The sequence below is a fragment of the Coregonus clupeaformis genome, chromosome 26, assembly GCF_020615455.1.
Source record: "Coregonus clupeaformis isolate EN_2021a chromosome 26, ASM2061545v1, whole genome shotgun sequence".
In the NCBI taxonomy this organism is placed as follows: domain Eukaryota; kingdom Metazoa; phylum Chordata; class Actinopteri; order Salmoniformes; family Salmonidae; genus Coregonus; species Coregonus clupeaformis.
Genome location: NC_059217.1, coordinates 15,233,891 through 15,260,537, shown reverse-complemented (window position 1 = coordinate 15,260,537; position 26,647 = coordinate 15,233,891). Strand labels below are relative to the sequence as shown.

Below are 26,647 nucleotides of genomic sequence, written 5' to 3'. Positions count from 1 at the left end.
AGTGGGACAACATTCCACACGCCACAATCAGCAGCCTTTATGCGAAGGAGATGTGTTGCGCTGCATGACGCAAATGGTAGTCAAACCAGATACTGACTGTTTTTCTGATCCACTCCCTACCTTTTTTAAAAAGTTATCTGTGACCAACAGATGCATATCTGTACTCCCAGTCATGTGAAATCGATGGATTTGGGCCCAATTAATTAATTTGAATTCACTGATTTCCTTACATGAACTGTAACTCAGTGAAATCTTTGAAATTGTTGCATGTAGCATTTATATGTAGCATTTTGTTCAGCATATTTCCACACTATGAGGTTGGAATAATATTGTGAAAATGATAATGCCCTTTTTAGTGTAGGAGCTGTTTGAAAAGACCGCCTGAAATTACAACCTGGTTTGCCGGTCAGGAAACTTTTCTCCTTGAACCAATCTGAAACCAAAAACACACGTTCCCACAACTTCCAGAGAGAGAGAGAGAGCTCACACAATGTGGGAAATGTATTTGTAATCCTGATAAATATAGAGGGGTGTGTGCATGCACGCGTCCCTCCCTGCGTGTGTCGTTGTTTAACCCCTCTATATGCCTTACACTGTCCTGTCCAGGGTTCAAGGGTCGTCAGTGTGAGGTGGATGTGAGTGAGTGCAGTAGCAGCCCCTGTTTCTATGGTGGCTGGTGTATAGAGCTGTCCTGGCATAGCCTGTATGGTTCAGAGCGTCTGCTTCCAAACCACTACAACCCACAGCACGCTGCAGGATTCATATGTCCATGTTTCAAATTGCTGGGGTACTTCATGATTCTATGCACTCCCATAACAAATTAGGGCATGCTCATTTAAAATATGAAAACCATAAGTATGGATATGGATATTGGTCCAGCCTATTATTTAGGGCACGCCCAAGAGTCAATGATCAGCTCTCAGTTTCATAACTATATGACAGGTACCAAGCATGTATATGGTTGTAGCTTGGTATTTACAGTTTTTACCCATTCACACTCTTCTATTACAAAATAGGAATATTCTAGTCGCCCTGCTGCTTACGCAAGCCTGTGATCTGCCTGTAAGGCCCAGCAGGTAAGACTAGTGGCTGCGTCTCCTAACACTGTTATATAATTGACTCCCCAGCAGTCATCAGTGTTCACTCTGTAAGATGGCACTAATTGTATTAGTGTTAATCCTGAGGATCTGGCTTTCCCAGACTCCTGCCTGCAGAAGGACTCAGCACTGTGTTCTGTTGTGCATGGCTAAAGACAAGAGGACAGGGACTGCCGGCTACTATGATGACCTATGGTCACAATGAGATTGTACACACAGTGGTAGTTGACATCTAGGCGAGTGTGCAGTTATTGGTGGAACACATAAACCGACGCAATGCTGAAAGTGGAAGTATGGATTTGGAGCATTCTATTGCTAAGTGCAGGTATGGTTATATGTTGTTCTTCATGCTTCATGTATGTGACTGTTTGTTTCAATGACAATGCATGCTTGTAATGGTATTGTTATACAATCTCATTAATGTAAATGGAATTAAGTGATTGTTGGTCGTCGTGTTTTAAGCTTCCCATCTTTTCTGTTTGTTGTTGTAGACTGGATTGAGAAAATGTCTTAATCTAGTAACTTTTGTTGCTATTGTTTTGTATGGTGTTTATTCTATACAAAAGTATTTACTTCAGCATCACACTGTACCATGCATACAGCTCCATTCTGTGTATTGTAAGTAATGCCTAACTTGGCTCACTAGTACTATATAGTATCGCACGGTACACATAACACCAGCGCCATCTATTGGCTTGGCGACATCTCGTAACAGCTATGTGGTTGCTACTGTATATAAGATTGAATGGGTCTACTGGCCTGAATAGAAGCCATGGTACTGTATTTTACCACTGACATATTCTTATTTTAAGAATAGATGCTTATGGTTTCTTTATCTGAAATCAAATGGAATTTAAATCTAGACGTGGACATTTTACTTTACTTTTACTTTTTACTTTTTACTTAATCCTGATGTGACATACTCTAATTTATATATAACATAAAGCTCCCGGCTACTATCCAATCAAAGCCACATTGACATTATCCCATCCCTGGTTAGCCACTATTGGCTTAAAAAGCCAAATGTAACACAATACCTGCCAAATAATTACCAGCATCATTGTCCCTCTGTCTGTTTGGTGCACGTGTTAGTCGATCATCAATCCGTATGTAGTCAGTTAGCGATGCTAATGATAACCGGCATCTTGTGGGTAGACAAAGGCTTTCCACAAAAACCTTCTCAATTAAATGTAAACTGCAAAGTACCCACTGGGAAAAAACTGGTTGAATCAACGTTGTTTTCACATCATAAAATGTTTTTTTATGTGTTGACGTTAAATCAACGTGGAAAACTGATTGGATTTGAAAAAAGTCATCAACGTAAGGGAATTGCACATTTTTTTACTCAACTTTTAACCTAACCCAATGACATGGTGAAATTGTTTGTTGATTTCACGTTGATTTCACATTAGTTGACAACTCTACCAAATGTAAATCAAAACTAGACATTGAACTGACGTCTGTGCCCATTGAGTAGGCTTACCTGACAGGACTATATGATTATTTGTATCAATTGGGTGGTCATTGTTTTGCAAACTCTGCCATGACATGTTCTGCAGCAGTAGGACTAACAGCAGAAACATCACTAGACCATCACATTCCTCTCGTGCTAGATGTACAATTAAAGGGGAATTACACTCAAAAATCTAAATGTGTTCTTTTTTTCAGACTTAAAAAATTATATTCTGATGTGGTTTAAACATTGACATTGACTCGTAAAATCCATATTCGTTGTTTCTCTATTAATAATTGTAATAATTGTAATATCGAGCGTAAGAAACTGGAAAAAATCCAAACAAAAAAAAGAAACAAATTGAAAACAGAGTTCTGGAAAATACAAAAGATGATTGTATGGGGCCTGTCATACCAAATACTGTTTATTAACCATTATATGAACAGGGATATTGACAGAAAACATCTCTTGTACACCAAGGACCCGGGGAAGAGTTGCAGGGTAGAGGAGAAGAAGGCACCTATTTGAAAGCAACAAAAAAACGTGTAGCTCTCAATATGTTAAATTTTTTAAAAGTAGCTCTCATGCTAGAAAAGGTTGGAGACCCCTGGGTTAGAGTATCAACCTGATAATGTTAATTGATTGATTGATTGACAACACAGGGGATAACACATTAAAGTGATTCTACTTGTTTCCAACGTGTTCCCTGAAGGAATACACACAAGACAGACAAAACAAAACAACATTAATCCCTTGCATCACACAGCATAAAATAACAAAATAATTAAAAAGAACAATATACAGGAAAATGAACTCTATATACATCATAAATCAATATTTGGGCCAGTAACCGAAAGGTCGCTGGTTCGATTCCCCGAGCCGACTAGGTGAAAATCTGTCAATGTGACCTTGAGCAAGGCACTTAACCCTGATTGCTCCTGTAAGTCGCTCTGGATAAGACTAAAATGTAAATCTATCATCTATATCATTATCAATAAATCTGTATAATAGATAACTTGGCCTCGGGGCCAAACCTCTGCCTTCACATTTCAGATTAAGATGACTTTAATGGTCATTTGAACAACCGAAATGTGTCTTCCGTTTTGAACCCAAACCCTCCAAAATAGACACATACAGATGTCGGATCTTAACTTGATCACCCTGCTGAGAATTTTCCTGATGCATCAGGAAATTCAAATGAGCCTCTTGAGTGGCTGAAAATGAGCAGTTCTCTTTCTCTCCATGCAGTGGCAGTAGAGTCACTGGGATCAGAGCTTGCTATCAAAATTATGTTCTCTCTCTCTCTCGTTCGCTCAAACGCTAGGCCTAGGTCCTATTGCTGTAACATTCAAGTGTACAAAAATGTATCTGAAATGCAGCCATACACATCAACAACCAACGTTTTATATAACTTAATGACACAAGATATATATTGGTCTCCACTAGGCTACGACATACAAGTGTCTAGTGTATCCTAAGGTTATGAATGAACTCGTGGCCTGGGGTGGTCTAGCGGTTCGGGCCGCTGCCTTCAGAGCGCACATGTAGGCCTACCATGTAGATAGAACGTGTGGTTACCTAGGTTACTCCATTAGCTCACAGCAAAAACTTGACATTTGTCAAACGCTATTTTCTTGTCTGCTTGTTTTAGTCAATTACAAAACTACATTCAAGAAAAGTACAACATGTCTAAAGATTACTTTTCAACATTGCCTGCTCCTGAGTGTTCTCACTTCTTAGAGAAAAACGTAATATTGTAGGGCTTCCCTCATGCCTCTTTTCATGACGGTGCTAGCAGCCACATTACCAACAACACAAACAAACAGTCTATACATCTACAAGTAGTGAGTGGAGTTACTAAACTATCCACCTCATTTTCGAACGCTTTCAAAACACTGAAGCCAAACGGGGAAACTATGGCTATAGCTTCCTCCATGCTCGTGCATTATTACAACTAATATGCGCGCCACTAGAAGTCCCTGCATTAGTTTCTGTTAGCCGATACATTCTGAAAATAGTGGGCTACCTATGATTTCGTTAGGCCTATGTGATAAACTTTTTTTTTAAATTTCGCTGTGTAAATTGACTGGATATATTCACTGCAGTATTAAGCCAAACATTGAGCTTATGAATTATGGGCTAATATGCATACGCTTCTAGTTTAGGCTATAGGCTACATCCCGAGCCTGTCGGTCTCTGTTCTGTTGCGCAATTACGCACCTGGCATCTCCGCTGCCTTGGCTATTCCTCTTACCACTATTCTTGCAGAGAATTTAAAACAGACGGCTATATCGTCTGCTAATAAAGGACTAGTAAAGGCCCAGTGCTACTTTTATTTGTATTTATTTATTTATTTTATTAATACAATTCATTTGTTTTGGGGTTTTTTTAGGGGGTGCTGCAGCACCCTCAGCACCCCTACTTCCCGCGGCTATTGCACTCCAGGAACAGTGTTGCCTACCCCGGGCTATAGGCTATGCAAGCCTCTCCGCAATATGCCATTCCGCTTCTCGTAATGTCCAACGATAAGCTATACTAGGCCTAATAGCCCATTCAGCACTGAGCCCGTTCTACAGGGTCTCTGCTTTTTGCAGCCACTAGATGTAGAAGAAGCGAGTGTTTCAATACTAATCGTAAGAATGGAACACCCTGGATAAAAACGTGCTTTAAAGTCTTATTTGATAATGAGGGACACATTCAACCCGACAATTGGTAAATTGTGTTCCTAGAGATTATGGAAATGCCTCTGTTGATGTTAAAAAATGTTTGGGTGAATCCGACTAGTTTACAGTTGGTTAATCAAGGAGTCCAGGCTAGGGATCTTTTCACAAATAGCCATCTGTAACATTAAAAGTCAAAATTGTTAATGTAAATAGTAATTTAAATGGCTAGTTGCGGGACGAAGCTACAAGCTTACCTGTCATGTCCACAACAATGGAGCAGCAGACCAAGCAATATGCGAGAGAAGGACCCTATACCGTAAGATAATTATTCTGGTCGGTGTCAACTTCATTTATTCATTTATTTTGACTCTGCTACTTGTTATTCGTGTTAGATATTTCAATTTTGGGATAGTCGTTCACTGAATTGCTAGCACTAGTTGCTCATGCTGCTACAGTGGCTACAAACGTCTCGCGCTCGGTGGAATGTGAATGCATTATCACATGATACTGCCTTAGAATCCCTTCCCAAATGGCAGTAACCTACTGGAAAACCTACTAAGGTTAGGTGCCTTTGGATTAGTGAAATAATAACTGTATGCTACACCAACTAGTTTCCATTCATACAAAGTATCAAAACAATTGCCAAACACTGGGCGTGAACTCGTGATGCCCGGACCCAAAGCATGCTGCTCAGACGACTACGCTACGGCAGTTGACAATGCAAGTCATGAGAATACTTGATGGTATGAGGTCGGTTGGTTTGCAGAGCCTTCCCCAAACCATAGCCCTAGGTACGGTACTGCATTGTATAGTCCACAAACACTGCTTCAAATCCTCCTGCGACAAAATTGATCATATCAAGATCTGAATGTACACGTATAGATTTTTGGAGAGGTGCGGGGGGCTGCCACTCTGGGCACCGGGGGAGTTGTTGCTGTGGGGGATTAAGTGCCTTGCATAAGGGAATCTAGGATTTGATACCAGTAACCCAGTTGCTAGCTCACTTCCCACCAGATATTGCACTGGAGCTCCCCCTTAACGTCGGACTCGGGATTCAAACTGGCAACCCTCCAGTTGCTGGCTCACCTCTAACAACTAGGCTACCTGCCGCCCATGATGAAGCAGAGGCATAAATGCCTGTCAGTGATACAGGTTGACCTGACAAGGTGTTGAGGATGTTTAGGTTCAGCTCAGAGATGGCATCACGGGGTGGATGGCACCGCAGGCAGCTTCCTCTAGTCTAAAGCTTAACGTAACACCAATATAGACTATACATGGCACATAGACAATACATATATGGTGTAGGTTTACATGTCTCCAGTAAGAAGAAATAGTGTAGTCATGTACTATAATAAGTTAGATACATTATTCATGATTCATTTTAGACCATAGTGCTTTCAAAGATGAGGAGAATAAGTGAATAATTCACACCTGGGAGCAGCGCTTAGAGAAAAAGTTATAACGTAATTTAATTTCCACACCTTCACAGACTAAGGTGTACCAATCATAGTATAATTGACACACATCATCATCCAGTCTCACTTCCCTTCCAGGTACCCTTTGTGAGGAGGTAGTGGACGAGTGCGACCCCAGCCCTTGTGAGAACGGGGCTACGTGTGAGAGCCTTGTGGGGGGCTATGTGTGCCACTGCTCCCAGCAGAGCCTAGACAAGTTCCTGTATGGGGGCCAGAACTGCAGCGAAGCCTTGGTTGGCTGCGAGGGCCATGAGTGTCAGAACCAGGGCTCCTGCTCTCCATTCCTGAGTGACGGGCATCATGGCTACTCCTGCCACTGCCCCCCGGGCAACACCGGGCCTCTCTGCCAGACCCCCACAGCATTCTCCTTCGAGCAGAGTGGCTACCTGTTGCTGCAGAGCCCCATGATTGCAACAGAGGCTTCCTGCAACATCACCCTGAGCTTCCGGACAGTGCTGCCCAGGGCTGTGCTCTTCCAGCGGGGCAGTGGAAGGCAGGTCCTGGGTCTGGAGCTGTTGGGGAGCCATCTGAGACTCAGCCTGAGGAGGGAGGCCTCAGGTGGGGCAGAGGGAGAGGCCCTGCAGCTTAGCCAGACACTGGAGCTCCCCATTAACGTGACTGATGGGGAATGGCACTCTGTGGAGGCCGTGCTGGGGGACGGCCTACTCAGCCTCAGGCTCCTGGATGACGGGGTCTGTCAGGAACAGGACTGTGAGAGGGAAGCCCAGGTCGCAGGCACTCTGACTGGGACGGACTCTCCAGAGTCTCCCCTCCAGAACACCTTCATCGGCGGGGTGGTGGAGGCAGGTGTGGTTCTGGATCCGGTCCCGGCCTTTATCGGCTGTCTGCAGGAATTGTTTGTGGACTCCCAGCTGGTGGTTCCGGAGGAGTGGCTGAGCGACTCGGCGGTGAACGTGACTGTAGGCTGCAGCCACAGGGACAGATGTCAAGACAGCCCCTGTCAGAACAGAGGACAGTGCACCAACCTGTGGCAGAGCTACCAGTGCTGGTGCCCCCGGCCATATGAAGGCCAGGACTGCGCTGAGGGTAAGAATGGAGGAATGAGTGGACAGAATGGATGGGGGTGCTTAGTATAAGGTATAGTCTCTGGGAGTCGCCGAGATAACCTCTAATTTCAAGGGTAAATTTTTGTCCATTACATGCATACAGTGCCTTGCAAAAGTATTCATCCCCTTGCCGTTTTTCCCATTTGTTGCATTACAACCTGTAATTTAAATAGATTTTTATTTGGATTTCATGTAATGGACATACACAAAATAGTCCAAATTGGTGAAGTGAAATGAAAATAAAAACTTGTTTCAAAAAATTATAAAAAATATATAATGCAAAAGTGGTGTGTGCATATGTATTCACCCCCTTTGCTATGAAGCCCCTAAATAAGATCTGATGCAACCAATTACCTTCAGAAGTCACATAATTAGTTAAATAAAGTCCACCTGTGTGCAATCTAAGTGTACATGATCACAGTATATATACACCTGTTCTGAAAGGCCCCAGTCTGCAACACCATTAAGCAAGGGGCACCACCAAGCAAGCGGCACCATGAAGACCAAGGAGCTCTCCAAACAGGTCAGGGACAAAGTTGTGGAGAAGTACAGATCAGGTTTGGGTTATAAACAAATATCAGAAACTTTGAACATCCCACGATGCACCATTAAGTCCTTTATTAAAACATTGAAAGAATATGGCACCACAACAAACCTGCCAAAACTCCCAGACCAGGCAAGGAGGGCATTAATCAGAGAGGCAACAAAGAGACCAAATATAACCCTGAAGGATCTGCAAAGCTCCACAGCGGAGATTGGAGTATCTGTCCACTTTAAGCCGCACACTCCACAGAGCTGGGCTTTACGGAAGAGTGGCCAGAAAAAAGCCATTGCTTAAAGAAAAAAATATGCAAACACGTTTGGTGTTCACCAAAAGGCATGTGGGAGACTCCCCAAACATATGGAAGAAGGTACACTGGTCAGAGTCATGAGACAAAAATTGAGCTTTTTGGCCATCAAGGAAAACGCAATGTTTGGCGCAAACCCAACACCTCTCATCACCCCGAGAACACCATCCCCACAGTGAAGCATGGTGGTGGCAGCAACATGCTGTGGGGATGTTTTTCATCGGCAGGGACTGGGAAACTGGTCAGAATTGAAGGAATGATGGATGCCGCTAAATACAGGGAAATTATTGAGGGAAACCTGTTTCAGTCTTCCAGAGATTTGAGTCTGGAACGGAGGTTCACATTACAGCAGGACAATGACCCTAAGCATACTGCTAAAGCAACACTTGAGTGGTTTAAGGGGAAACATTTAAATGTCTTGGAATTACCTAGTCAAACCCCAGACCTCAATCCAATTGAGAATCTGTGGTATGACTTAAAGATTGCTGTACACCATCGGAACCCATCCAACTTGAAGGAGCTGGAGCAGTTTTGCCTTGAAGAATGGGCAAAAATCCCAGTGGCTAAATGTGCCAAGCTGATAGAGACATACCCCAAGAGACTTTCAGCTGTAATTACTGCAAAAGGTGGCTCTACAAAGTATTGACTTTGGGGGGGTGAATAGTTATGGACGATCAAGTTTTCAGTTTTTTTGTCTTATTTCTTGCTTGTTTCACCCCAAAAAATATTTTGCATCTTCAAAGTGGTAGGCATGTTGTGTAAATCAAATGATACAAACCCCCCAAAAATCCATTTTAATTCTAGGTTGTAAGGCAACAAAATAGGAAAAATGCCAAGGGGGGTGAATACTTTCGCAAGCCACTGTAGCTACATACCGGCATGCTCAAATGTTTTGAGTAGAACAGCCTTTAATATTGCAGATAGATACTGCTTCCATCAATGTAATTGTCTGCATAATTTCCAATCCCCCATATACATTTTTAAAAATATATATATACAGTGCATTCGGAAAGTATTCAGACCCCTTGACTTTTTCCACATTTTGTTACATTACAGCCTTATTCTAAAATTGATTAAATAGTTTTTTTTCCTCATCAATCTACACAAAATACCCATAATGACAAAGCAAAAACAGGTTTTTGTAAATTTCTTCAATATAAAAAAACGGAAATATTACATTAACAGAAGTATTCAGACCTTTTACTCAGTACTTTGTTGAAGCACCTTTGGCAGCGATTACAGCCTCAAGTCTTCTTGGGTATGACGCTACAAGCTTGGCACACCTGTATTTGGGGAGTTTCTCCCATTCTTCTCTGCTCTGTCAGGTTGGATGGGGAGTGTCGCTGCACAGCTATTTTCAGGTCTTCCCAGAGATGTTCGATCGGGTTCAAGTCCGGGCTCTGGCTGGGCCACTCAAGGATATTCAGAGACTTGTCCCGAAACCAATCCTGCATTGTCTTGGCTGTGTGCTTAGAGTCGTTGCCTGTTGGAAGGTGAACCTTCTCCCCAGTCTGAGTTCCTGAGCGCTCTGGAGCAGGTTTTCATCAAGGATCTCTCTGTACTTTGCTCCGTTCATCTTTCCCTCGATCCTGACTAGTCTCCCCGTCCCTGCCACTGAAAAACATCCCCACAGCATGATGCTGCCACCACCATGCTTCACCGTAGGGATGGTTTAAGGTTTCCTCCAGACGTGACTCTTGGCATTCAGGCCAAAGAGTTCAATCTTGGATTCATCAGACCAGAGAATCTTGCTCCTCATGGTCTGAGAGTCCTTTAGGTGACTTTTGGCAAACTCCAAGCGGGCTGTCATGTACCTTTTACTGAGGAGTGGTTTCCTTCTGGCCACTCTACCATAAAGGCCTGATTGGTGGAGTGCTGCAGAGATGGTTGACGTTCTCAACAGAGGAACTCTGGAGCTCTGTCAGGGTGACCATGGGTTCTTCATCTCTTCCCTGACCAAGGCCCTTCTTCCCCGATTGCTCAGTTTGGCCGGGTGGCCAGCTCTAGGAAGAGTCTTGGTGGTTCCAAACTTCTTCCATTTAAGAATGAAGGAGGCCAATGTGTTCTTAGGGACTTTCAAAGCTGGAGATGTTTTTTTGGTACCCTTCCCCAGATCTGTGCATCGACACAATCCTGTCTTGGAGCTCTACGGACAATTCCTTTGACCACATGGTTTGGTTTTTGCTCTGACATGCACTGTCAACTGTGGGACCTTATATAGACAGGTGTGTGCCTTTCCAAATCATGTCCAATCAATTGAATTTACCACAGGTGGACTCCAATCAAGTTGTAGAAATGATGATCAATGGAAACAGGATGCACCAGAGCTCAATTTCAAGTCTCATAGCAAAGGGTCTGAATACTTATGTAAATAAGGTATTTGTAAAAACCTGTTTTCGCTTTGTCATTATGAAGATTGTAGATTGATGAGGAATTGTTTTAATTGAATCCATTTTAGAATAAGGCTGTAACGTAATAAAATGTGGAAAAGGGAAGGAGTCTGAATACTTTCCGAATGCACTGTATAACATATGTTTTTTAAAATCTATTTTCCTTTATTATTTTCCCCTAACTCTACCATCCCTCCTTTAATGGGAGTAAACTAATGGATAACAACACTTAGGCTTCTACTTCCAGCTTATACAAACTATATAAATTTTAAGGACACAGTATATTTTACAATAGTTATCTTTTGTTTGTTTTTAGTCCTATCCTTCAGCTACCCTCAACCCCTCCCATCTATCTCTGAAGACCATCCAGTTTTGATTTCTATTTGCCATATATTTTTGCAACTGTGCTGTTTCACAAAAGTTCTGAACCTATGTACATTTTACGGACACAGTATATTTTACATGAGTTATCTTGCTATTTTTAGTCCCACCCTTCAGCTCCACTCAACCCCTCCCATCGCTTGCTGAACACCACCCAGTTTTGATTTCTATTTGCCATATATTTTTCAACTGTGCTGTGATGTTTCACAAAAGATCTGAACCTTTCTATTCTGATAGTTTCTACAGATTTGTCACGATCGTTTACTGATGATACGGACCAAGGCGCAGCGTGATAAGCGTACATTTTATTAAGTACTAAACTCACGACAAAACAACAAGCAAACGAAACGTGAAGTCCTAGGTTACACAAAACAAACCTTAACTGAACAAGATCCCACACCGACTAGTGCCAAACAGGCTGCCTAAGTATGGTCCCCAATCAGAGACAACGATCTACAGCTGCCTCTGATTGGGAACCACCCTGGCCAACATAGATCTACACGATCTACAAAACACAACATAGAAAACATGACATAGAAACTCCACACCCTGGCTCAACATTTAAGAGTCCCCAGAGCCAGGGCGTGACAGTACCCCCCCCCCCCCCAAAGGCGCGGACTGCGACCGCGCCACACAAACACAACAGGGTAGGGGCCGGGTGGGCATTCCGCCTCGGAGGTGGATCCGGCTCTGGGCGTGACCACCACTTTCTCTCCACCTCCCCGTTGCGCCCCTGGTCTGGTCTGGCACCGCTGACTGGAGCTGGACCCGACGACGGTGGATCGATCTGTACAGGCTCCGGACTGGAGCCGCTGGCCGGAGCTGGACTTGGCACCGGTGGAGTGGATTGCTCTGGCTCCGGAGTGGATCCGCTGACAGGAGTTGGACCGGACCCCGGTGGAGCGGATTGCTCTGGCTCCGGAGTGGAGCAGCTGACCGGTGCCGGACCAGGCACCGGTGGAACAGGCACGGGCCGTGCCGGACTGGACACACGCACCACTGGCTTGGTGCGGGGAGCAGGAGCGGGCCGGACCGGGCTGACGATGCGCACCACTGACTTGGTGCGGGGAGTAGGAACGGGCCGGACCGGGCTGACGACGCGCACCACTGGCTTGGTGCGGGGAGCAGGAATGGGCCGGACCGGGCTGAAAACGCGCACCACTGGCTTGGTGCGGGGAGCAGGAACGGGCCGGACCGGGCTGGCGACACGCACCACTGGCTTGGCGCGAGGGACAGGAACAGGCCGGACCGGGCTGGCAACGCGCACCACTGGCTTGGTGCGAGGGACAGGAACAGGCCGGGCTGGACTGGGAACACGCACCACTGGCTTGGTGCGGGGAGCCGGAACGGGCCGGGCCGGACTGTGGAGGCGGACTGGAGGTCTGGAGCGAAGAGCTGACACAACCCATCCTGGCTGAATGCCTACTTCCACACAATATGTGTGAGGCATCAGCACAGGACGTACTTGGCTGTGCACTCGTACTGGCGCTACAGCACGTGGCACTGGCGCAGGATATACGGGACCGAGGAGGCGTACTGGAGACCCCGAGCGTTGAGCCGGCACACCCCGTCCTGGCTGAATGCCCATCTTTGCACGACACGTGCGTGGTGCTAGCACAGGACGTACAGGACTGTGCCGGAACACTCGCGGCACAGTACGTGGCTCCGCATAACACGGAGCCTGCCCAGTCACACGCTTCCTAGCCTGAGTACGGGGAGTTGGCTCTGCTCTAACCCTAGGCTCCGCCAACCACCCTTTTAGCCCCCCAAAAATAATTTATTGGGGCTGTCTCTCGGGCTTCCTCCTCGGCCGGTACCCTCTGCGTTGCCGCTGCTCCTCTCTATAGCGCGCCTCCACAGTCTCCTCCCAAGGACGGCGATCCATTCCGGCCTGAATCTCCTCCCAAGTCCAGGATCCCTTCCCGTCCAGGATCTCCTCCCAGGTCCAGGTTGTCTGTTCCTGGACACGCTGCTTGGTCCTCTTTTGGTGGGATCTTCTGTCAGATCGTTTACTGATGATACGGACCAAGGCGCAGCGTGATAAGCGTACATTTTATTAAGTACTAAACTCACGACAAAACAACAAACAAACGAAACGTGAAGTCCTAGGTTACACAAAACAAACCTTAACGGAACAAGATCCCACACCGACTAGTGCCAAACAGGCTGCCTAAGTATGGTCCCCAATCAGAGACAACGAGCTACAGCTGCCTCTGATTGGGAACCACCCTGGCCAACATAGATCTACACGATCTAGAAAACACAACATAGAAAACATGACATAGAAACTCCACACCCATAATTTACACCCAAACTCCACATCAACATTTAAGAGTCCCCAGAGCCAGGGCGTGACAAGATTGTACATTAAATATGAACATTTCTGGTAAGAGTATTATCATATTAGTGATTGATTGACTATGACTTTTTAAATCACCAAGCAGTGCTATTTGCAGAGTTAGCTCCTGGTAAATGTTGCAACTCTTCAGCCATTCCTGAACCTGTGACCAAAAACAAGCTACATATGGATAGTACTAAAACAAATTATCTGATGATGAATGATTCTCTCTTCACAGCAAAATCTGCAGCGCTGGGATGGTTGTATCCCACATATATATAACATTCTATTGGTTGCAATATTTTGTTTATAATTTACGTTTTGAATCCAGCTTCATTTATAAACCATGTGCCATGGAATTGGTACATCAAAAATCTCTTCCCAACTATTTTGCAATCTATATGGTACAGCTGTCCATTTTTTTGTCTTTAAATTTAACTGGTATAACTTTTTTTATTTATTACCATTTTCTTTAACCAATGTTGTTCTTTAATGCAGGGCCGACAGACAAGTTCCTTACTTTCTCCCCCTTCCACTTGCCTCTAACATTTTTGCTGCAATTAGTAGGTTGTCATTTTGAGTAGAGCAGACATTTCCATATATTTTGTGTGACATTACTCCACCAGTCCTATTTATGATGTAATTTACAAAGATGATATATATATATATATATATATATATATATATATATATATTTTATTTTTTTAAATATCTTTTCATTTTTATTTATTCATAATATTTGTTCTAATATTTGTTCTGTATTTTCTGGTGGATTAAACTGAAATTGCAACCAACTTTCTATGGCTTGTTTTAAAAATAGCGATATTTTGGAGATTATTTCATTTTCAAATAACCGAAAGTGAGCGGTTGTAATCTGAATAAAGGGAAAAGGCCATTCTTGAACATGGGGTGAGACATTCTTACTAATCTGCTAGAGAACCAGTTTTAAGTATACCTTTTGTATGACTGAAGCCTTTAGTGAGAGGTCAAATGCTTTAATATTTGATTGTTTTTTTATAATTTCTGCCCTCCGAATTCATATTCATTATATAAAGTAGAACATCCTTAGTAGGCCTACATAACAGAGAGAGCGTAGAGCAGATCAGTCAGAAGTTACGGTGAGATATCAGCTCCCTGAATGGATTAAAGGGGAGGGAGAAAATCTGTGTTGGAAACAATGAGGTACTGCAATGCCTTACAAGGATGCAGCAGCGCTTACGACTCTTACACAATACAAACAAAAATGGATTTGCAACCATAGTCACACAAATGTCAGTACAGGGTACAGACCCTGGTAAGTCATTTTGGTTCTTTCTTTTCAGAGAAGGATATTAATAGCCAGTTGCCATGAAAGCAGATTAGTAATCTGGCAATACCTAAGAAAAGACACGCAGAAACACAAAAGCTACACACACATGCTGAGATCTAGAGTTGAACTACTGCTATCCTAGATGGTATGGATCATTCAAATGCATGCAGATCACCAATGTGTGTGTGTGTGTGTGTGTCTTTATGTAATACGCGTGCATGTGTCTGTTCTTGATTGTGGGGATGTGTGAGCAACGTGTGTGTGTCTCTCTCAGGTTGGCTGAAAGTAGATTCACAAGGCCGTGGGGCAATTAACACAGTATTACTCCCCCCCTCCTTGCTGTATTAGGTACAGCACCTGTAGCCTGATATCTGCTATTGGAACGGGAAGAAGGTGACAATGAGAGATTACATTTGTTCTGTGTCTATGCACCTGTGGGTATGTGTGTCATATATGGGAAAATGCAGACAGTGCAGGCTGTGAGTGCTATCTTAGACAGATCAGAGTGTGTCCTAGATGAATGTCGTCTGGGCTGCATCTGTAACATGGGAACATATGGCGCTGCTTACCACACACAATATAACATAGCCTTCTTGGACAGTGAGCACTAGAGAAAGTCATACCACTAGAAGTTGTATTTTGTATTTTTCTCACTCAAAACAAATGCATAATTTGTACTATTTGGGAACCACTAGTTGAAACCCTGAATATGTTATAATAAAACAATCACCCTCATCTTCTGTCCTCTCCCTCCCTGTCTCTCTCTGTAGAGTATGTGACGGCCCGCTTCGGCAATGAGGACTCTCAGAGCTACGCCGTCTTCACCACCACAGATGACGCAGGAAGTGACATCACTGTCTCCCTCTTCCTGCGCACACGCCGCCACGCTGGCCTTTTGTTGGTGCTCGCCAATAGCACCAGCCAATACCTGCGCCTGTGGCTGGACGAGGGGAGGGTCAGAGTTCAGCTCCATAACTTTGAGACCTTGACCAGTGAGAGTGTGGTTAACGACGGGGACATCCACTTTGTGAGCGTGGTGGTGGACCGTGAGCATATGGTCCTGTACGTGGCCAACCAGAAGCAGGGCTCAGTGGAGGTCAGGACGGTGGACAGTCAGATGGGGGATGTGGTGTATGTGGGGGGTCTGGCAGAGCAGAAGTTGTCATCAGCCTTCGGGGGCTACTTTAAAGGCTGTATCCAGGACCTGAGGATCAACAGTAAGAGACTGCAGTTCTTCAGGCTGGACACCACAGTGACGTCATATCCTCTGGTGCTCATGGCTAACATCACAGCGGGCTGCGCTGGGGTCGACTCCTGTAGTGTGAGTGGACTGAGCAATCCTTACTACTCTCTCCACCTGCCTCTTCTACCCCTACTCTGTCCCCTTCTTTCACCTGCCCTACCCTGTCCTTTGCCCATGCCATACCTAGTCCTGCCTTTCCCTGCTCTGCACACAGCCATGCCTTGTCCCTGCCCTACCAATTCTGCCCCAGTCCTGGCTGTAATGTAACATAATGTGGAAAAAGACAAGGGGTCTGAAAACTTTCTGAATGCACTGTATTACATAATTTATGCAGTAGCATACAATACATTTTTAGACCCAACTTGTTGTGCTGTGCTCACTTGAACAGGAAGGTGGCGTGGTGGTCCTTCGTGGGCAAATTCTGTCATCAAACTTTGTCATCAAAGTCTGGCATTCTCTGGATTTATGGTGCTTTCAAGACAACTGGGAACTGACGTCAGTGATTTTCAGGTTGGAGCTCTAGAAAGAGGCTTGAGTTTCCGACTTGGAATTCCGAGTTGGATGACCGTTCAAAACGTATTTTCCCAGTCGGAGCTCATTTTTGTCAGAGTTCCCAGTTGTCTTGAACTCACTGAAGTCTGAGATTTCCCAGTTCCGTGTTTCCAGTTGTTTTGAACACGGCAGAAGTCATGCTGGATTGACAGCATGGCCAATGTATTCAACCTTTTCTGGTCCATCGTGTTGAATTCTTATCCTTTTAAGCTTGGAAAAGAGACCCTTAAACCCAGACTTGGATCACACACCCACTCCACTGAATAGCAGGCTAGTGATTGCTTTGCAACGCTTGCAGTTAGCCACTGATTCCTTCCAAACCACTCATTGTTGAATTTGCGATTTCCAACTTGTGGTGTAATGTTTATGTCCAATGGCTGATGACTTGATTCATGATGACTGCTAGATTGCTGGCTAAGATTTTGAAAGTATGATGTTGACATGATCAGTCCAATCAAAGCTAAGGTAGATATAACGTGATTTGACATAATTTTATCTGTGGCCAATGACCTTGAGCCTTTTTGGATGGGCACTTCTATGGCAGAACCAAAGGGGCTTCAATTAGCGAGCTCTACTCGTAGATTTTGCCGTGACGTAGTGTCCCCATGAGTGACAGAACACTCAATCACAGTGCAACTAGAGAACATTACCAACCCCTACACTCCGTATTTTCCACTGGCTGCCCCACCACCACAGAAAGCACTGAGCTAGGCTGAAACACCTGCATTTTGGAGCTGCCTCACCTGCCCTGAATGACGGGTCGCCACTGTGAATGATTCATGTATGTTCACCTGCTCCCTCGTATTTGCCTTGTTAGCAGCGCATTCATTCACTGTCCAACGGGAAACTCCACCCACGACATAGGCCAAGAGGTGAAACAAACTACCTCAGCCCAGATCCTACAGTGGCAAGTGGCAAAGAGACCAAGGCTGACAGTGGGATTTTTTTGTTTGTTATCCCTCGACTCCTGCCGTGTCAAAAGACATTCCCAAACAAAAAAAAACCTGACTCTCGAAGAATGAGTGTATAACAGGTAAATAGTCGCTGATATTTCAATCAGATGTCTAGCTAGCTAGGTAGCTCAAGGGCTCTGTCTGTTAACCAGGTAGCTAGCTATAACTAGCTGGCTAGAAGGATGAAGTTAGAAGCTAACATTGAACGGAGCCAGACCTCAGCAGGAGCAGATGACTGAAATGAAGCTAGCTATAATCGAAAGATGGGCTACTATAAGTTCTCATAACAAAATAGCTTTTCTTTACAGACAGTGGTGAGACAGAAGGTGGTGAGTCAGGCTGCAAAGGAGATACCCAGAGAGAGGAAGCATTGAAGAAAGCAGGGAGAGAGGTTAGTAGTTCAGTGGTTCCCAAACTTGTGGTTGGGGACCCATGTGGGGTCCCCTTAAATTTAAATAGGGTCCCTTGAGAGAATCTTTGATCTTATCAAACACATTAATTACTTGTTTCTCTTCAAATGGGTTTAGAATACAACATTTTAGAGTCAACTAAGGACCTTTTACACTGTTAGAATTTACTTTCATGTCATTATGTGTTGGGACAGCCTGTGTGACCAAAACATAAGTGAAATAAAGACAATTGAAATGTAAAGACAATTTAATATTATTAGCATGTACACTGAACAAAAATATAAATGCAACATGCAACAATTTCAAAGATTTTACTGAGTTACAGTTCATATAAGGAAATAAGTCAACATCATCAGTACTGACTTACCACTCCTGTATGTAGTAAATAAGTAGTGAAACCCGTATTATTGAGTTGAACTTGTGGGCAGTGAAGAATAGTACGTAATTTTTAATTGTTTTATGAGGTTGTGGTGATATACTGACATCTGGTGGCGACTAGAAACAATTGCATAATAGGAACTATTACAAATTGATGGTCCTTGAAAATAAATATTAGTGCTTGAAAGTCCTTGAATTTGACTTGCCACTGTCTGGATGAACCCTGATCTCACTCTCTAACACTCTCCATCTCCATCCCAAATCCCTATGTATGATGCTATGAATCATGTATTCTGAACAAAAATATAAATGCAACATGTAAAGTGTTGGTCCTATGTTTCATATAATAGTAAAAGATCCCAAAAATGTCCATACTCACAAAAAGCTTATTTCTCTCAAATGTTGTGCACAAATTTGTTTACATCCCTGTTAGTGAGCATTTCTCCTTTGACAAGATAATCTATCCACCTAACCGGTGTGGCATATCAAGAAGCTTATCATTACACAGGTGCACCTTGTGCTGGGGACAATAAAAGGCCACTCTAAATTTTGCAGTTTTGTCACACAACACAATGCTACAGATGTCTTAAGTTTTGAGGGAACGTGCAATTGGCATGCTGACTGCAGGAATGTCCACCAGAGTTGTTGCCAGATAATTTAATGTTAATTTCTCTACCATAAGCTGCCTCCAATGTCGTTTTAGAGAATTTGACAGTACGTCCAACCGCCTCACAACCGCAGACCACAGTAACCACGCCAGCCCAGGACCACCACATCCGGCTTCTTCACCTGCGGGATCGTCTGAGACCAGCCACCCGGACAGCTGATGAAACTGAGGAGTATTTCTGTCTGTAATAACGCCCTTTTGTGGGGAAAAACTAATTCTGATTGGCTGGGCATGGCTCTCCAGTGGGTGTGCCTGGCTCCCAAGTGGGTGAGCCCCTGCCCAGTCATGTGAAATCCATAGATTAGGGCCTAATGAATTTATTTCAATTGACTGATTTCCTTTTTATGAACTGTAACTCAGTAAAATCATTGAAATTGTTGCATGTTGTGTTTATATTTTTGCTCAGTATATAATGAGACACCAGAGATTCTTTCTCTATTCATGCCTTCTCAATGGTAAGTAGTCCAGGTTTGGCCGGGGTAGGCCGTCATTGCAAATAAGAATTTGTTCTTACCTAACTTGCCTAGTTAAATAAAGGTTCAATACAAATTAATAAAGAAAATAAGTAAACTATTAGGTATATTTCCACAGCTGACATTGTACTCTCTTACATACACAGTCAGTCAGACATGAGCATTTATGAATGATAAAAGATAACCTGAATGTTCCTCTATCCTTTAGTAGTAGTAATAATAATAAAATTAATAAACTGTATTTGTTTTCTCTCCCTCTCCAGAGGAACCCGTGTCAGAATGGGGGCATGTGCTACCCCATGTGGGACGAATTCGCCTGCACCTGCCCCCCCAACACTGCAGGGCGGCGCTGTGAGGAAGTCAAGTGGTGTGAGCTAGCCCCCTGCCCCGCACAGGCGGAGTGCCGCACCCTCAACCAGGGATACGAGTGTGAGTCATTCTGCCCTAAATCTGACAATATGTGTGTCGCCAGTCAGACCGCCGTCGGTCTGTGACGTAGGACTGGGATTAGGCCAGATTAGCCTGTGGTTGGATTAGTGATGATTTACATCACTACATCACGTCTGTCTGCCCTGTCACCCCTGTGATTAGTTGTCCTGGAATGAGGACAGAAACAACACTGTCACTCACAAAGCAGAGGATACAGTGTTGTTGTGTCTGCCCAGCACACATTCGTTCATCATACAGCCTTTTGTGGTTGATTTTCTATTATTTGTTAATGTATATTTTTGTATTGCTTTACATTTTACATTTTAGTCATTTAGCAGACACTCTTATCCAGAGCGACTTACAGTTAGTGAGTGCATACATTTTCATACTGGCCCCCCATGGGAATCGAACCCACAACTCTGGCGTTGCAAACGCCATGCTCTACCAACTGAGCTACTTTTATTCCATGGTCCATATTCCATCACATTTTGGATTGATCCTGAGGGTTAAAGCCTTTATTAAATTACCACATATTTACATACCTATCCCTTATTTTCCTTCCCAGGCTTTTCCAACGCTACCTTCCTTGACGACAGCAGTGTGCTGTCTTACCGCGGTAACGGCCATATCCAACGTAGCCTGGCCAGCATCTCCCTCAGCCTGCGCACCCGTAAACGCCACGTCGCCATCCTGCATGCCGAGCGTGGGCCGGAATTCTTGACAGTGTCTGTGCAGGACGGCCTTCTCTTCCTGGAGCTCCAGAGCGGGGAGGGGGAGGGGGAGGGCATGTCCACTGTGTCCCTGAGCAGCCGGATGGGGGTCAGTGACGGGGATTGGCACAGCATCCACCTCTTCATGGTCACCCCCTGGGCAGAAGCGTCCCGCTGGACCTTAGTGCTGGATGACGAGGTGGAGGAAGATGGGACCTCCAGCAGCGAAGGGGGCAACCTGGACTTCCTCAGGGAAGGGGTGGACATCCAGCTAGGGGGGCTGGGGCCCAAGGCTGGCTGGAGCCTAGCGGGGTGCCTGGGTACTGTGGAGGTGGGGGGCATCGCCCTGCCTTACTACAGCCCATCAGAGGTCAACCTGCCCCGGACTCAGGAGGAGCAGTTCCTTCGGACGTCCCCCAACCCACCCCAGAGAGGGTGCAGTGGAGGCCCAGTGTGCCAGCCCAGCCCTTGCGTGAACGGAGGCAGCTGTCAGGACCTCTGGAACCTGTTCAACTGTAGCTGTGAGGAGGGCTGGACCGGACGCCACTGTGAGCACAATACAGACACCTGCGCCTCCAGCCCCTGTATCCATGGCAACTGCAGCATTCAGGGGCTGGCATATGAGTGTGCCTGTGAGTTTGGCTACACCGGGGTGGACTGTGAGGAGGAGGTGGATGTGTGTGAGAACCATCTATGCGCTAATGGAGGCACATGTCTACATGGAGTGGACATGTACGCCTGTCTGTGTGCTGAGAACTATACCGGACCTAACTGCAAGTGAGTTACATGGGTAGGGTTAGGAATGGAATGGAACAGAATAGAATATTTATTTTTATACAAAGGAATGAACACACAACTAAACAGTCACCTCATCTTGAAACATTTTCACCAAATTGCTGCAGCTTTTACAGTGGAGAAAAAAAGTATTTAGTCAGCCACCAATTGTGCAAGTTCTCCCACTTAAAAAGATGAGAGAGGCCTGTAATTTTCATCATAGGTACACGTCAACTATGACAGACAAAATGAGAAAAATAAATCCAGAAAATCACATTGTAGGATTTTTAATGAATTTATTTGCAAATTATGGTGGAAAATAAGTCTTTGGTCAATAACAAAAGTTTCTCAATACTTTGTTATATATCCTTTGTTGGCAATGACACAGGTCAAACGTTTTCTGTAAGTCTTCACAAGGTTTTCACACACTGTTGCTGGTATTTTTGCCCATTCCTCCATGCAGATCTCCTCTAGAGCAGTGATGTTTTGGGGCTGTCGCTGGGCAACACGGACTTTCAACTCCCTCCAAAGATTTTCTATGGGGTTGAGATCTGGAGACTGGCTAGGCCACTCCAGGACCTTGAAATGCTTCTTACGAAGCCACTCCTTCGTTGCCCGGGCGGTGTGTTTGGGATCATTGTCATGCTGAAAGACCCAGCCACGTTTAATCTTCAATGCCCTTGCTGATGGAAGGAGGTTTTCACTCAAAATCTCACGATAAATGGCCCCATTCATTCTTTCCTTTACACAGATCAGTCGTCCTGGTCCCTTTGCAGAAAAACAGCCCCAAAGCATGATGTTTCCACCCCCATGCATCACAGTAGGTATGGTGCTCTTTGGATGCAACTCAGCATTCTTTGTCCTCCAAACACGACGAGTTGAGTTTTTACCAAAAAGTTATATTTTGGTTTCATCTGACCATATGACATTCTCCCAATCCTCTTCTGGATCATCCAAATGCACTCTAGCAAACTTCAGACGGGCCTGGACATGTACTGGCTTAAGTAGGGGGACACGTCTGGCACTGCAGGATTTGAGTCCCTGGCGGGTAGTGTGTTACTGATGGTAGGCTTTGTTACTTTGGTCCCAGCTCTCTGCAGGTCATTCACTAGGTCCCCCCGTGTGGTTCTGGGATTTTTGCTCACCGTTCTTGTGATCATTTTGACCCCACGGGGTGAGATCTTGCGTGGAGCCCCAGATCGAGGGAGATTATCAGTGGTCTTGTATGTCTTCCATTTCCTAATAATTGCTCCCACAGTTGATTTCTTCAAACCAAGCTGCTTACCTATTGCAGATTCAGTCTTCCCAGCCTGGTGCAGGTCTACAATTTTGTTTCTGGTGTCCTTTGACAGCTCTTTGGTCTTGGCCATAGTGGAGTTTGGAGTGTGACTGTTTGAGCTTGTGGACAGGTGTCTTTTATACTGATAACAAGTTCAAACAGGTGCCATTAATACAGGTAACGAGTGGAGGACAGAGGAGCCTCTTAAAGAAGAAGTTACAGGTCTGTGAGAGCCAAAAATCTTGCTTGTTTGTAGGTGACCAAATACTTATTTTCCACCATAATTTGCAAATAAATTCATTAAAAATCCTACAATGTGATTTTCTGGATTTTCTTTTCTCAATTTGTTGTCATAGTTGACGTGTACCTATAATGAAAATTACAGGCCTCTCTCATCTTTTTAAGTGGGAGAACTTGCACAATTGGTGGCTGACTAAATACTTTTTTTCCCCACTGTATGTACCTTTCATCTGTAAAGTTTGTATTCCAAAGTTGCAGTCCCTTTGAGTTTAAACACAATTTGCTAAATATAAAGTATAATAACCAACAGTTGAAACAATAACATCATAAAACAATATTTTATGTTTTGAAAACATGGATTCATCTTCAATGAGATAAAAGCATAATCAAAGGATCTCAATGCAAATTCACCAAAGCAATAGTACACCAGCAGGACTCCCTTTAAGCATTACAACTCAGTAAGGTAAAAGGAAACCATGTCAATGTTCAGATCTCTGTCAAGCACTTAAACCATGCATGAACTGTGTGTTTTAGATGTAGCATTTCTGTTCTACTTAACGTCATGTATGGCTTTAGTGTGTCGCTGTAGTCTGTGTAGTAACATTGCTGTAGTATGTCACTGTAGTGTACTGTGTGTAGTGTATTTATCTCCCTGGTGGTTCAGTGCTACTCCCTCTCATCTCCCGTTTGCCTCGGAGCATCATCGAGGGAATGCCTCCATCTATTTATCTTGTAAACACACACTCTCTCACATGCACTACCAACACTCTCTCTTTCTTTCTCGCTCACACACATTCTCTCACATCGCTCCTTCACAGGGACGTTTTTGAAACAACCTCCCTCAGTAAGCTAGAGTTTCAGACAAGATGTCTATCTTTACTGGAAAGTTTTCATCCTAAATAAAAAAAAATGTTATATGTATTGTTCCTCCTCTCTCTCTCTCCAGTGATCGTATTGAGGAAATTCCATGGTACATAGACAACAGAAAATCGTAAGTTTTTATTATTTGCTACTCCTCCCACCTATTTCGAGAAATGCCATAACAACCAGCCCCAGTCTTCTCCCCCTACAAATCCGGATGTTGTAAGTCCATCAGAGAAGGACAGAGTCCATGATGTTTAAAAGTCCTATAGTAGTGCTTTAATGTCCTGTACTTGAGGAGCAGTCAGGGGTCTAAATGTAATCATCCTGATCGCCCCATAAATCCTGTAGTCTCCCAGTGGGGAGACAGACGGTACAACCCACTCCCCATAGTTCACAAACACATATTAGCAGACAATAAAACCCTTTACACATGTACCCAATTACCCATGCCCCCCATTAATCTAACGTCAGGTGGTGTTTCTTCTACGCACTGCCCCTCACTCAACCACGCTACCGGAAGCAAGACAATGCCCTGCCCCCTCCCATCTAAATCTCTCTCATGCACATACACACACACACCACACACCCCCACCCTCTAGAGGAGTGTGCCTGTCTGTTTGTGTGGTTTTCTCTCTTTAGTAGGCCCAAGCTGCCAGTGTCTGTCTGTGGAGATGAGAGCAGAAACTACATCTGCTTCAACGCAGGGAACTGCACTGAGAGAGACCTGTCTTGTGACTGTCTACCCGGCTTCACTGGACACCGGTAAGAGAAAGATAGAGAAAAGAGAAGGATACAGAGGGAAAAAGAAGGAAGGGGGTAGATTGGAGGGGAGAGATCATCTAAAAGTATACCCAGACAAATAGGTGAACTTTGTAAAACATGCATTAGACACAGACCATCTTGATGTTGTGTGTTCTCTTTTTTTTTGCCTCCGTTTCTATATCTGACCCTCATCCTGTGTGTAGCTGTGAGCAGGAGGTGGATGAGTGCAAGTCCAACCCCTGCTGGAACGGGGGCTACTGCCGAAACCTCATTAACAAGTACCACTGTATGTGTGACATGAGTTTCGCCGGGGACAATTGCCAGATCGACATAAGCGACGTTTTCTTTTACTCGGCCTTACTGTTCTGGCAGAACCTCTTCCAGCTACTCTCCTACCTCATCCTGCACCTCGATGACGATCCTGAGATCGACTGGGGAGGGCAGGACGACTGAGAGAGAGAGAGAGTGTGTACGTGTGTGTGTGTGTGTGTGTGTTTGTGTGTGTGCATGTGTTCGTGTGGGGTGTAAGCTTGAGACTTATGGTGATGGATGTTTCGGGGTTAAATGCCTGTTCAATGAAAAACAGCTATGTTCTAAATCGTGTGAGTGCCGTTATATCTGTGTGTCTGGGTATTACAGTACCACTGGGGTTAGCAGAGAGGATTCTTTGAATCCGGTGTTTAGGGGTTGAATCCAGCTGTGACAGCTGAGCACTAAGTACTTGAATTAAGAAACAATAGGGCTTGTCCTGAACTGGGCCAATGAGACAATGGAGCCCTGGACAAGACTTAATGTCTCTGAGTGTAAAAGTACAGCTTAGCTATAGGTTTTAATTGTATTTTCTATTGTTCAGGTAAGCCCAATTTAAATGTATTATCTTCCTTTTCTGACAAGAGCACAGAGCTGTTTTTTGTGCCTTAAAACAACATGTGTTTTATGGGCAGCAGCTTTTATTAAAAGTGTGATTATGGAATATGCTCTCTGTTGGATCTGAGAATATGAATATCCTTTGGGCGATGTTGCTAAACTAACACAGCTCAGGTAGCATTATATTGTACATTAGACTAAGCTATACAGAAATTATAATAATGGGTATTTTCCATGGACCAAATGTTTTGGACCAAAAAGTTTTGCAATTGCACAGGATCGTCAGTGTAAATTATAAGCACAATTTCCGAAAGGAATGTTTTGTTATTGAAAAACGTTTTCATAATAAAAAATGGTATTTTCTTAGATGAATCTCGTCTCTGAAAGCAAAATGTCTCACTTACAATATATGGTCAGGCTCATGTCCATTTGATAGTGTGTATTCCTTGAGGATAATGGTACTGTACATACTGATACTGTAAGTGGTGTAGCGAGAGGGATTCCCCTAGGCCCTTGAAGGCAGCGAATCACACCTACCGTTTATCAATTTTAAACCAATCAGAATTCTGTCACACATTCTCTGTTGTTGTCTATACCTACAAATATGTCTGTCTCTATGTCCATCTCTCTGTCTGTATGTCTCTATATCAACTCAGCAAAAAAAGAAATGTCCCCTTTTCAGGACCCTGTCTTTCAAAGATAATTAGTATAAATCCAAATAACTTCACAGATCTTCATTGTAAAGGGTTTAAACACTGTTTCCCATGCTTGTTCAATTAACCATAAACAATTAATGAACATGCACCTGTGGAACGGTCGTTAAGACAATAACAGCTTACAGATGGTAGGCAATTAAGGTCACAGTTATGAAAACTTAGGACATTAAAGAGGCCTTTCTACTGACCCTGAAAAACACCAAAAGAAAGATGCCCAGGGTCCCTGCTCATCTGGGTGAACATGCTTCAGGCATGCTGCAAGGAGGCATGAGGACTGCAGATGTGGCCAGGGCAATAAATTGCAATGTC

The 26,647-nt window shown here is 44.2% G+C and overlaps 1 protein-coding gene across 1 annotated transcript; it reads left to right on the top strand.

Annotated features, from left to right (window-relative positions):
- The first annotated feature begins 1,253 nt into the window (after positions 1–1,253).
- LOC121539926 (protein crumbs homolog 1-like) lies at positions 1,254–26,250 on the top strand. The gene is made up of 8 exons (XM_041848572.1): positions 1,254–1,422; positions 6,767–7,735; positions 15,792–16,342; positions 19,961–20,126; positions 20,692–21,613; positions 24,076–24,120; positions 24,633–24,755; positions 24,959–26,250. The coding sequence occupies exons 1-8, from the start codon at positions 1,374–1,376 to the stop codon at positions 25,206–25,208; spliced, it is 3,075 nt and encodes a 1,024-aa protein (XP_041704506.1). The 5' UTR covers positions 1,254–1,373; the 3' UTR covers positions 25,209–26,250.
- The last annotated feature ends 397 nt before the right edge of the window (positions 26,251–26,647 follow it).

Bases quoted from the DNA above. Each gene is read 5' to 3' on its own strand.
- LOC121539926 (XM_041848572.1), top strand. From the start codon at position 1,374: ATGCTGAAAGTGGAAGTATGGATTTGGAGCATTCTATTGCTAAGTGCA. The intron at 20,127-20,691 runs GTGAGTCATTCT...TTTCCTTCCCAG, and splicing joins CCTCAACCAGGGATACGAGT to GCTTTTCCAACGCTACCTTC. The intron at 21,614-24,075 runs GTGAGTTACATG...CTCTCTCTCCAG, and splicing joins TATACCGGACCTAACTGCAA to TGATCGTATTGAGGAAATTC.